Source organism: Silene latifolia, chromosome 5, assembly GCF_048544455.1.
Source record: "Silene latifolia isolate original U9 population chromosome 5, ASM4854445v1, whole genome shotgun sequence".
In the NCBI taxonomy this organism is placed as follows: Eukaryota; Viridiplantae; Streptophyta; class Magnoliopsida; order Caryophyllales; family Caryophyllaceae; genus Silene; species Silene latifolia.
Genome location: NC_133530.1, coordinates 19,513,035 through 19,525,588, shown reverse-complemented (window position 1 = coordinate 19,525,588; position 12,554 = coordinate 19,513,035). Strand labels below are relative to the sequence as shown.

At 36.1% G+C, this 12,554-nt stretch overlaps 2 protein-coding genes and 1 long non-coding RNA gene across 3 annotated transcripts; 1 reads left to right on the top strand and 2 right to left on the bottom strand.

Moving 5' to 3' along the window:
- Positions 1 to 355: 355 nt before the first annotated feature.
- On the bottom strand, positions 356 to 2,674 carry LOC141655969 (uncharacterized). The gene is made up of 3 exons (XM_074462947.1): positions 2,485 to 2,674; positions 1,048 to 1,587; positions 356 to 938 (listed from the first exon to the last, which is right to left on the bottom strand). Exons 1-3 carry the CDS (start codon positions 2,608 to 2,610, stop codon positions 639 to 641), a joined length of 966 nt encoding a protein of 321 aa, XP_074319048.1. The 5' UTR covers positions 2,611 to 2,674; the 3' UTR covers positions 356 to 638.
- A 1,334-nt stretch (positions 2,675 to 4,008) lies between these two features.
- On the top strand, positions 4,009 to 8,358 carry LOC141654978 (uncharacterized). Its single transcript, XM_074462083.1, has 5 exons — positions 4,009 to 4,198; positions 4,387 to 4,908; positions 5,015 to 7,038; positions 7,141 to 7,726; positions 8,030 to 8,358. The coding sequence occupies exons 1-5, from the start codon at positions 4,009 to 4,011 to the stop codon at positions 8,356 to 8,358; spliced, it is 3,651 nt and encodes a 1,216-aa protein (XP_074318184.1).
- Positions 8,359 to 11,401: 3,043 nt separating this feature from the next.
- LOC141656985 (uncharacterized) lies at positions 11,402 to 12,554 on the bottom strand. Its single transcript, XR_012548625.1, has 2 exons — positions 12,325 to 12,554; positions 11,402 to 11,893 (listed from the first exon to the last, which is right to left on the bottom strand). It is a non-coding gene; the product is annotated as an uncharacterized LOC141656985 (long non-coding RNA).

Below are 12,554 nucleotides of genomic sequence, written 5' to 3'. Positions count from 1 at the left end.
AGGAACGATATATTTATCCAACTGTCAAAAAAAAAAAAAACGTACTCCGTATTTTGTTAGAAGTAACAAATTTATAGTCCCTCTATTTCAGTGACTTATTTACATTTATTTTATTTTATTTTATGAGGAAAATAAAATAAATGTAAACTAATAACTGAGATGAAGAGAGTACAAAATCAATAACAAAACAATAGAAAATTTGACAAATTTAAACTAGAAATGTGGGGTGGTGAGATCAGGAGTTCAGGTTTAAGGCTGGATGAGTGAACCTTTGGAAGATATGGTAATTAGAGGGAAAAAAAAAAATTCTTATCGTGTGTCCTTAGGACACACATCCGTATTTTAGATAATGTTTATACAAAATCGTTGTAGACAAGTATATTAGAAATAAAATTGTATTACAAAGATTGCAATTTCAATTTAAAAAAAAAAAAAAAAAAAAGGAAATGTACTATTCTATTGGCTTCCCCTATCCTAGCCTTTAGCAGCTCTGTTTTCAGTTGCGCTTAACTAGTGCGCCAGTAGAAAAACCTTAATTTGCGGCTCCTTATTTGAGGCGTTTTTGTCAAACTTAATTTGTTCATTCTTCATTCAGTATCTATTTCGCTCTTAAAACGCAGCCCCTTCAAATTCAAGGCCTATAAGCCTACACTTTGGCGGACTCTCTCGAACAAAGTCCGTGTATTCTCCTCTTTGGCGGACTCTTTCGACTCCTTGTTCAGACATTTCAATGCATCATTCTCTGAAGTCACACTCTTTATAGCGACTCTTAATGCAAAATTCTCAGAAGTTAAGCTTTTCTGAAGAGCTATTAATGCATCAACTTTCGATGTCAAGCTCCTAATCATAGCTTTTAGCTCCTTATTCTCAGAAATCAATGGATTTACGGGTTGAACCCGAGGTTGGCGTGGGGGTGGCGAATATCCTTCTTCGTCATCCTGTTCAAAAAATTGCGGTCAATTTTGCATGAAATTAATTTTCATATCATTCTACGGAACATCATTTGTAAAATTTGGCATCATAGTCATAGACTCATAGCAAACTTACGTAGTTTAAGTAGTCTGCTTCAACGCGATCTTCATATTCTGGCTGATCATAGGCATTATGGGACTCGTCGATTGAACCACCAGAGTTATAGCCATCTTCGCTTGGGTTGTAGTCTTGATTAGGCTCATCAGCCATTGAACCACAAGAGTCATAGCCACCCTTGCGTGTGCAATAGGCTTTATGGGACTCGGCACATGTACCACAAGAGTCATTGTCACCGATTGAACCAGATTGTCCTTTGCCTAACCGGCGGGGGCAATAGGCTTTTTGGGACTCGGCACATGTACCACAAGAGTCATCGTCTGCTATTGAACCAGATTGTCCTTTGCCTACCCGGCGGGGGCAATAGGCTTTCTGGGACTCGGCACATGTACCACAAGAGTCATTGTCATCGATTGAACGAAATTGTCCATTGCCTACCCGGCGTGGGCAATAGGCTTTTTGGGACTCGGCACATGTACCGCATGAGTCATAGCCATCTTGGTTCGAGTATTGAAGCTTTGCCGTAGATTCCCTAGGATCAACTGTAGCATTATAAATCTGCATCATAAACAATTAAACATCATATGTATATGAAATTGAGTCATGCTCAACAAAAATATACTCGGTAGTCCGTAGATGGTTTGAATGTACCTAAGGCTGTCAATTATATGAGCCGGCTCGTCGAGCCATTGGATTCGGCTCGGTCAAAGCTCGGCTCGTGCTCGGTCAAACCGAGCTCGAGCTCGAACTCGAACCGAGCTCAGTAAGGCTCGGCTTGAAAGCTCGTTTTTAATTTTTTTGTATAATCTTTATATTGTAATATTATTATTATTTCAAATTATATTTTATATAGACATTTATATAAGTATGTTAGAATATAAAAATTTTTAGTAATTTATAATTTTATTTGTTTTTTTAAAATATTTATATTTAGTTAGATTTAAAAGGTGAGAAAGTGAAAATATATAATGACAAAACGAGCTTGAGCCGAGTTCGAGTTTCAATTTTTTAGGCTCGACGAGCTTCGAGCCGAGCCCGAGATAAAAAATTCGAGCCGAGCTCGAGCTCGAGCTCGGCTCGTTTACACCCCTTGTACCACATGCTAAGGCCCTGTTTGGCAAACGACAGAAGCAAATTCACGATAGCGGATAACGTTAGCAGATTTTACTAGTAGGTTTGACTATCGAATACTAAGCGCCTGAAATGGCATATTAGGACTCTTTCTAATACTAATTTACAGATCGTAATTACTCACATATCTTGTTTTGAACTTAAGACAACCGCTATTTAAAGTAGCGGCTTTAATTTTGAATTGGATAAAATAAAATAAGATTTGATCCTACCTGCACTCATTGACGAGAGAAAATTTGAAATGACCACTAATACGAGAATTAATTTGTCAGATTAAAATGGAAAAGCAATCTAAGTACATAATGCTTTGCTATAGAAACTTACGTGGTTCAATTCATCCTCGTCAGAGCCATAGCCGTGTTGGCGTTGGTTGTAGTATGGATGAGAGCCGTAGATTGAACCATCGGTTTCATGATACTCATCTCGACTCGGACTACCACCTCTGCTCATATTTAGGTATACACAATACACGTATAGTTTGTTGTTATGGTCTTTGATAAATTTATCCTACGTACCACTTGGCTAATTTTATAGGCGGGATGATGAAATATCGCACTACTCTCCTGTCTCAGTCAATTGTTAACTATTTCGATTTTGAGGTGTATTAGTTAACTGTTTTTCTTCAAAAGAGCCTTTGCAAGTTGTTACAATATCGTTCTTAACTTGGTCTTTGTGAAAAAAAAAAAAAACAAATAACGTATTTCATAATAGATAACTATTGATTCAGATGAAGAATAGTTACTTGTTACGTGTCTTGCTCAGGTCCCCTCCATTATTATTGGTGGAACCAAGCCAGTCTTCGAAACTAGGTAGAGAACAAAAAAGATAAAAGTAGGAGAGACTTAATGTAGAGCTTCAAGATTATCATGGCAAAATTTATGGCAAGAGGCCAAGAGGATTTGACAAAATAGGATCATTGCAAAAGACAAATCACCCTTAGCTTAAGGAGTTAACTACAATGGAAGGACCCAAACTATTCAACATAGTAGCAATGAGGACCTAATGTATTATTAGGTAGCTTTAAGGACCTACCGTGACTTGCCGTTAGTCATTTTACTCTTGCTTCTTGTTTCACACATGCTTTTTTTTTGTCTTTCATCTGCTAATAGAGATCGCTAAGACCACCTCCAAGCAAGGTCACCAACTAAGTCACTTGGGGGTGGGTCTCCTTAATCATGAATTAATGAAAAAATTAAGAAGACCTTCTATGTAAAAAGGTCACTCCATGTCTTGGGTGGGTTGCCTTGTGACCTTCCACATGTCAATGAGGTATTTGTTGGGCACAAATATTGAGAACACAAATAAAGAGGAAAAAAATGAAATGAATGTTTGTCTTCACTTCACGCATAAATGCCACATGCAACACAAATATTAAGAGATGTTTTGGTGGGATAGAGAATGTGGGAAATGATTGGAAATGTTGGAAAGTGGGAAATGATTGGATTGGTAACCTAGGTCGCGATTTTCTGCGTGGGAGTGTAAAAGTGGGTCAAGATAAATAGGGTGAGATTAAGAATAAAATGGGGTAGTGACCTAGTTAAGGTGACCTTTGCTTGGGGGTGGTCTAAATACAGATAGATACTCATACTCCACTAGTATTATTTAGCACTATTCTTTCAATTGTAATTCAGAGTACAAGAGAATTGTACGGGTTGTCGGTTTGGGTTCGGATTATATTATTAGGGTCATGATTCAAATTACGTTAATATGTATATTTGGTCCTTTTTTTTTTCCGCTTGTCTTCCTTAAACTGAAATATTCGTCTTAATTATAAAACAGGTTTTCTCTAATAAAACCCTAGCCTCCATCATTTTATACAGGGGGCTCCCATCGATTATCAATCGATCGATGGTAAGCCCCAAAATTGTTTTAAATTTCAATCAAATAATATGCCCTGGTGAGAGCTCAAGGCCATCTACGTCTGGCTTTCGTTTGGTGATTGCTGATGATGATTTGATTGTCTCCAGTGCTGAATATGATGATCCTGGACATGGATCTGATGATGGTGTTGCGGGGGTTGAACCTAATCAACCCTCATGTGCACCATGAGATGCATTTCTTGGAATTGTAGGGGACTAAATGATTCGCTCGCCCCTACAATTTTTAAGTTAAGAGCGATGACCTATAATAACCATATGTATGATATTATCTTTCTGTCTGAAACCAAATGTAGTACGATGCATGTATCTTCTATTTTTCGCTTTTATGGGTTTACTCATCATGTAGGGGTTGATGCAGATGGTTCTAAAGGAGGTTTGTGGGTTGGCTGGAAGCCCTCCTGGAACATTGAATGCATTACTAAGTGTCCTAACTTTATTATTATTAAGATTAATGAATGTGGAGGACGTTTCTGGTATGTTTTTTGCATTTATGGATCACCAGAACGAGAAAACCGAGAATCTGTATGGCTTCATATAGAACACTGGATTTCACGTATGGACTCTCATTTTATATTACTTGGTGATTTTAATCAAGTGGAATTTCGAGAGGATAAATTGGGAGGTAACACGGGTTCTATTTTTGGAGCACAACTTTTTTCAGAATGGAAAGTTCGTAATTCGTTGTCTGACATTGCTTACAAAGGACCGAAATTCACTTGGTGCAATAACATGAAAGGTTATAAGCGTATTTACGAACGTATTGATAAAGGATTAGCATCTCCTTTGTGGTATTCTTTGTTTCCTAACTCTGGCATTAAACACCTTCCTATTCAATGCTCTGATCATGCGCCGATTATTTTTGATACGGGTTTTTTTGAACCTCATAAACGGAAATTGTTTCGAATGGAAGCATGGGCCTTTGAATATGAAGATTCATTGCGACTCCTTCAACAAGAATGGTTCATTTATGATAGAGGTTCTCCGGTTACTAGGCTATCCAAAAAACTTCAAAGAACTCGATCTATTTTTAAGGAATGGACGCTTGCAAAACGGAAATCGTGGAATGAAAAATGGTCTTGAGTTTGATGAAAAATTAGAAGATGAACTGCAAAATTTTTTTGAAGGACATAATGAAGAAGGGTATAAGAAATGGCATGCAAATTATCTAGAATTCAACAAAGCTGCTACTATCTATTGGAAACAACGGGCGAAAATGCATTGGAGAAAAGATGGAGATGCTAGTACTCGTTTCTTTTTTAACTCTGTCAAACATAGGCATAACCGAAATCTTATCATAGGGATCAAGAAGGTGGACTCTTCTTGGACTTTTGATAAACAAGAGCTCTCTGATATTTTTAATGACCATTTCAAAGGTATTTATGGTCTCCATGATGCTCACGAGTCCTTTCAACAATATCAAGCTTCACATCAGCCGCTTTTTGGAGCTATTAAAACCGTGTTATCCAGTGATCAACATGATTACTTTTCCTCTGTCTTTACTCGTAAGGAAATACGAACGACCGTTTTTCAACTTGGGCCAACAAAGTCACCAGGACCGGATGGTGTTCCAGCTATTTTTTATCAGAAATTTTGGTGTCATATTAAGACTGAGGTGGAAGATGCTGTTCTCTTTATGCTTAATACTAGGACCATTTCCAGTGACTTCAATCGCACTGCTATTGCTCTCATTCCTAAAATTAATAGTCCGGAGACGGTCGAAAATTTTCGTCCTATCAGTCTTTGTAATGTTATCATAAAGATTGTTACAAAGTGTATCTCTAATAGGTTGAAGAAGGTGATGCCTTTTCTTGTGGGAGATTATCAAAATGGTTTTGTTCCTGGTCGTAATATTGGAGATAATATTTTATTATCTCATGAACTACTGCATCATATCACTAAGAAACGCTTTGGGAAGCGATGCCTTCTCGCTGTCAAAGTGGATATGAGCAAAGCTTATGATCGCTTAAACTGGAATTTTGTGAAATGCACGTTACTTTCCATGAACTTTCCCAGCAAATTTGTTCAACTCATCATGAATTGTATATCTTCGGTTTCCTATGAAGTTTTAATCAATGGTTCTCCGGGGAAAAGTTTTAGGCCAAAGACTGGTATTCGTCAAGGGGATCCAATGTCTCCCTATATTTTTGCATTATGTACTGAAGTCTTGTCCCAATTATTGTGTGATGCACAAGACAAAAAACTCCTGAATGGTATTCAACTTTCACGCAATGCTCCCCCGATTTCTCACTTGCTTTTTGCTGATGATTCTATTTTCTTCATGGATGCTAAAATCTCTCACTGTGAAACACTTATGGGCCTTTTAAAACTTTATGGAGATGATTCTGGCCAACGTATTAATGACGCTAAAACCACTATTACTATAAGCCCTAATTGTACTCTTCGGAATTATCGCAAATGTCTTAAAGTTTTGAAGGCACCTGGTAATAAAAGTATGGGCAAATATTTGGGATTACCTACGGATTTTGGTTCTTCAAAGAAGGAAAATTTTGCTACGATTTATGATAAGGTCCGCTCTAGAATTCTAAGCTGGAATAATAATTACTTATCATCTGCTAGACGACTTACTCTTATTAATTCAGTTCTGTCTTCGCTTTCTCTTTTCTCTCTATCGGTATTTCAAATACCGGTAAGTGTGAGTTCGAAGATTAATACTCTTCTCTCGCAGTTTTGGTGGGGTGGAACTGTAATGAGACAAAGTCTTCATTGGTGTAGTAATCTTTTTATTAATGCTTCGAAGTCTGCTGGCGGACTTGGCATTCGTAATATTAGGTGCCTGAATCAAAGTCTTTTGGCAAAAATTGGATGGAAAATTCTGTTTTCTCCTAATAGTTTAACTGCAAGAGTTCTTGGACCCAAATATAAGATATCTTCCTGCACTGTTTTGAATTCTTCTTTTGTTAAGCAAGGAACTCAATCTTGGGGTGAACGTGGAGTTCATTGGGGTCTTTGCTTGTTACGTAACCATTTGTCTTGGCAGGTTGGTTGTCCATCGTTTCTTGATATTTGGAAAGATAAATGGATCTAAGGGTTATCTTTGGGACAACTTTTAGGCCTCTCCGATCATGAAATTTGTATGAAGCCAGTTCTTAATGTTTGCCATTTACAAAATGCTGATGGTACTTGGAAGGCTGATGCGGTTTACTCTCTTTGTGGTGAAAATATGGCCCCTTATATTCTATCAATTCCCCTTTCTTCTGACGACTTTGATGACAGTCTTTTTTGGGATTTAAATAAAAATGGCCGTTACTCGGTTAAAAGTGGATATGCTGTTGCTTTTTCTTATCTTTGGTCATCAAAGGCTGCAATGAAAGATCGTAATCGTATGGATGCTGCTTCTATAGCATTTTGTAAAAAAAGACTATGGGTGCTTCCCATTCAGGGCAAATGGAAAACTTTTATATGGAAATTACTATCTAACTCTTTACCTATTGGCACTGAAGCTAGTAAGAGGAATCTGCCCTGGAACTATCACTGTAAGTTGTGTGCTACTTTTGACAATCAAATTGAATCTCTTGAACATTTGTTTCGTGACTGTTCGATAGCCTCGCATTTTTGGGCTGGGTCTCCATTGGGTATCCGCAGTTCTATTGGTGCTAACGTTTCTATCCAAACATGGGTGATCAACTGGATTACTTTTCTTATCAAGGATTCTTCACCCATTTCCTGTACTCTCTTTGTTAGTACCTTGTGGAGAATATGGTGTTTAAGAAATGAGTAGCTTTATCGATCAGATTTGGTTATGGATTTCTCTTCGCAAATCAAAATGCTTACGACGGATGCTATCTATAACTCAACTGCTACTAAATGTCGTCTTATCTCTTCTGCTGACATCTTTGTCCCAACAAATATGGACATTGCCTCAATTAGAAACCATTCACCTTTCCTTCTCATTGGGGATTCCCTATGTCCTTGTTCTATTCGTTTAAAGTGTGATGCTTCTTGGCGTTTGGATTTTTGGGCTTCTGCAGGTTGGGTTTTTCTGGATTCTAATGGAAGTGTCATTCAGTCTGAACAGTCTCGGTTTTGGGCGGGTTCGGCTCTTCAAGCTGAAGCTACGGCCTTCTTACACGCTCTTTTGGATGCAGTTAATCAGGGTTTTTATCACATTGACGCACAAACTGACGGCTTATCCCTTGCTCTTCAACTAACGGAGTGTCTTGATGTTCATCAGGAGCTTAAATCAACCCTCTGTTCTATTTCTTCTTTGATTTCTTCTTGTCATTGTTGTTCAATTAGTCATTGTCCTAGAGCTACAAATAGGATTGCTCATCGCCTAGCGGCTAATGCTATGTGTTGATTAATCCTAACTCTCTGTCAAAAAAAAAAAAAAAGTCTCCCTTTTGGTGAGAATCGTTTTTCCGTCCCTTATTTCGGGGTTTTTCCATTTATTCATGGGTTAGTTTCATCAGTAATATAGTCAAGAGTAGTTCGTTGATGGTTTGCAGCGTGTTCTTTCAAAGGGTAAAAGTGATTTGTCAACGATCTTTGGAACCAATCAGAGGTAAATTTTATCTCATAAATCAAACGAAGGATCCCCTCAAAAGCTACATGAAGATAGCGATAATAGGGACGGTACGAATTGTCGATGATCTTTGTTTTGAGATCCCTAGTTTATAAGAAAATTATTTTTCTTTGGTTTCCATTAGATTTGTTTTCGATTATAATTATTCTTTGTAAGTGCCGTATGACGTTCTATTAATGAATTGTTCTTTTCTCTCAAAAAAATAAAACGGTTAAATATTATCCCACATGAGTATATATGACAAATCTTTTGCTTTTCTCTATACTCTGTTTTTGTCTTATTCTTTCCACATGGACATATTTGACCCATCTTAAACTTAAGACGGGTCAAATACTATCCACACGGAATCTATTATTCACCTTCAATTAACTCAATAAAATGGATAGACCGGGGTCTCGGGTCGGGTTTTGCAGACTTATAGCTCAGAATACTGATTGAGTCGATTATGGGTCAAAAAAAATTCTAGGTGTCTTTGGTTCTATAATGTATTTTAACCGAGAAAAACATACTTCGTATGTCTTAAAATTATATTATATACTTATTACTAAACGTACTTAATTAAAGATTTTATAAAATTAATTATTAAAATAATTGATTTTTAATTACTTGAAATAAGTAATATTTTAAAATATTCTTGATCTGATTTAGGGGTGTAATCGAGTCGATTTGAGCTTGAACTTGAGTGAGTTTCGAATCGGCTTGGAAACTTGAGCTTGAGTTCGGAATCGGCTCAGAATTTTCCGAGCTTAAAAGACAAAGCTCGGAATGAGCTCAGATTTGGCTCGAGCGCTCGAGTTCGGTTAAATAGTTATTTTCTTTATTTATTGAACTTCTAAATCAAATTAAAAATATACTTGTATATTTTAAGAAATATGCATAAATAAAATACTTATCAAATATAACAAAAATATAAATATAAATGCTAAAATAGCATTCTATTAAGAACAAAACCAATTGTAAAATGCCAAAATAAATAATAAGTAAAAGAAAAACGAGCCTAAACGAGTTTCCGATTACTCTCAACTAAGCTCATAATCGGTTCGGATTTGGCCACCTCGGCTCAAAATCAGTTTTGAACGATTTCGACCCGAGCTTTGATCGAACTGATTCTGAGTGCTCTACGAACCGACTCAAATTATTTACAACCCTAGTCTAATTCAAGGATCGGGTGGAGTTTTGACTCTAAAATAACATATCACTTCAGACTTTGTATAATAATAGTTTTATTGAGTTAACACATTAGAAACTTGAAATAAAAATAAAGCTTAATTTGGAAGACTTTAAAGTTAATAAGAATAAGAAAAACAAAACGAAGACAACTTGTCCAAAGAAAGCAAAGTTAGCCACATCAGTTAGTAACGGAATATGGAAATTGGGGTCCTTAAAGCTTTGCTCTAATACTTTAGGTCCTTAAAGCTAGTTTTATGTGAAGTTTAGGTCCTTATAGTCCACTTTACTCTTAGCTTAAGCCTTGACTTTGAGTAATTACTCCGAAAGTACACGTGTTACAAAATTATTTGCAGAAAGACGACTTTTATATAATTAATAAGAGTATGGAAGAAGTGAAGATATCGAGAAGGCCCGTTGCGAATCAAGATCGGTTTGGTGAATATAGGGGAGTTGATATAGGTTGACATTTTATTACGCATCGTCAATATTAATACTCCGGGTTTTCGAGTTTTGTTTTAAAAATTATGAGTTTTATTATAAAGTTTATGAGTTCATTAACATAAATATTAAATTCAAAAAATTACAATATAACTCAACAAACATTATATATAAGCTTAGAAAAATTTGAGCTTTGACGTCAAAAAGTTAAAATGTAATTAATAAACTTTTTAAAATTCGGTAAAAGTACACATAAACTCGGTTATATATTAAGTTGATGATGTATAATGTTAGGGTGCAAACCCTTGTCCCACATCGGTAGAATAAAGATGGAAGATCATCTTTATAAGTGTCGAGAAAATATAATAGTACGAGGCCTTTTGGGAAGGAGCCCAAAAGTAAATCCGTGAGGTCTTGGCCCAAAGCGGACAATATCGTACTATTATGGGTTGTGGACACAGATGCAGCAGAGGCCCAACACGGGATATTCACGCTTCCGCACAACATATAATCCTTTTTTTTTACTTTAACAACTCACCTTCCCTTTCATTTATTCACTTTTTAAATAAAAAACTACAAATTAAACAACAAAAAAATGAAAAATTTAAATTAGAAATGTGGGGCAGCGAGATCAGGAGTTATGGTAAAAATTTCAGATTGAGCGCCCTACTAGTCCCCTCGCTCCACAACCGAATTTGCAGCTCCTTGTTTGAGACGTTTTGTCAAACCTTACTTGATTCATTCATTATTCCGTATATATTCCACTCCTAAAACACAGGCCCTTCAACAAAATACAACCCGAGTGAGAACCTCGCGTCTTTCAACTCGTTAGGGTTTTCGTTGTCAAGAATAACGTCACAATTTTCCGAACTTAACAGAAGTTAGATAACTTAGATTGAACTAAAATAAATTAAGGTCGTATTCTTTTCAGCATAACTTTAGTTCTCCTTTAGCTCAGTTAGCTTAGCTCACTTGAGTTTAACTCAGCTCACTCCAACCCAATTCAATTCAGTTCAGCTCACTCGAGTTCAGTCCAGTTTAACTCAGCTCACTCCAGCTCAATTCAATTCAGTTCAGCTCACTCCTCCAGCTCAGTTCAGTTCAACTTCATATTATTAGGTACTTTATTCCATTTTAATTGTTTTATACTTTTATTCACGTCGAATCCATAATTTGTTATTTTATCCCTTTTTCTTTAAACATCTCGAAATAGAAAGTAAAGTACTTAGTATAACATCGTAAATATGATGTTGGGAGTACAAGTTTACGCACAAATAGAAACAACTTTAGTTTTATTCTTAAGACGGATATAAAACATCATTAACAAACAGTTACTCTCTGAACTTTTGCTTCATTCTCTGTTTATTCCCTGTTTCTCTGTTCAAGCGGAAATTTACGCCATAGGCTCCAAGATTGAACGAAGTCTTCGCATTCTCCTCTCTGAATCTCTATCGGACTCTCTTAATTCCTCGTTCATTTGAATCAATGCATCGTTTTTCAAAGAAAAACTTCTTAAAGTGTCTTTTAATTCATCAACCTTGGAAGTTAAGTTTTTCTGAATGACTTTTAATTCAGAAACCTTATATATCAACTTCTTGTTCATATCTTTTAGCTCCTTATTATCCGAAATCAATGGAAGTATGAGTTCATCCGGAGGCTGACGTCCTTGTATCGCATATCTTTCAATATTGTACTCGCGTCCCTAATACACAAATTGAATTATAATTAAAATATTAAGAGAAAATTGTTAATTACAGCCTTTTATAAACCACTTTTTGAAAATTACAGCTTTATAGAAATTTGTTTGAAAACTATATCCAGAATTTTACTTTTCATTAAATGGTTTATAAAAGGCTGTAATTAAATATGTTGTTTACCTAAATTATACCCTGTAAATAACATCCGCTTGTTTGTGTTCATGTAAATAGAATCACGTGTATTTTATATCGTAAATAAACTCTAGAGGATTCGAGTTTTGAATCTTAATAATCGATTAATTTGTCCTAATAACTTTGTATCGATATTTTAATCCCAAACATCAAATTTGGGTTGTGTCATTGGAATCACGCGCTAATCTATGATCCTGTGATCGTGAATTCGTGATATATATGGGGCTTTCTAATAGAAACTTACGTGGAGGTTCGAGTCTTCTTCTTCTTCCTCTTCTTCTTGAGAGCCATAGGATTTCTGGTACTCATCGACTGAACCATCGGATTCATAGCTAGCTCGCCCTGGACTATAATTGCTCATATTTTGGTAATACAGGTATTGTTTGTTGTTATGGTTTTTCATAAATATATCCTATCATTTGGCTTTTTATAAGCGGGATGACGAAATAATGTACTTCGTACTAGTGTATTACT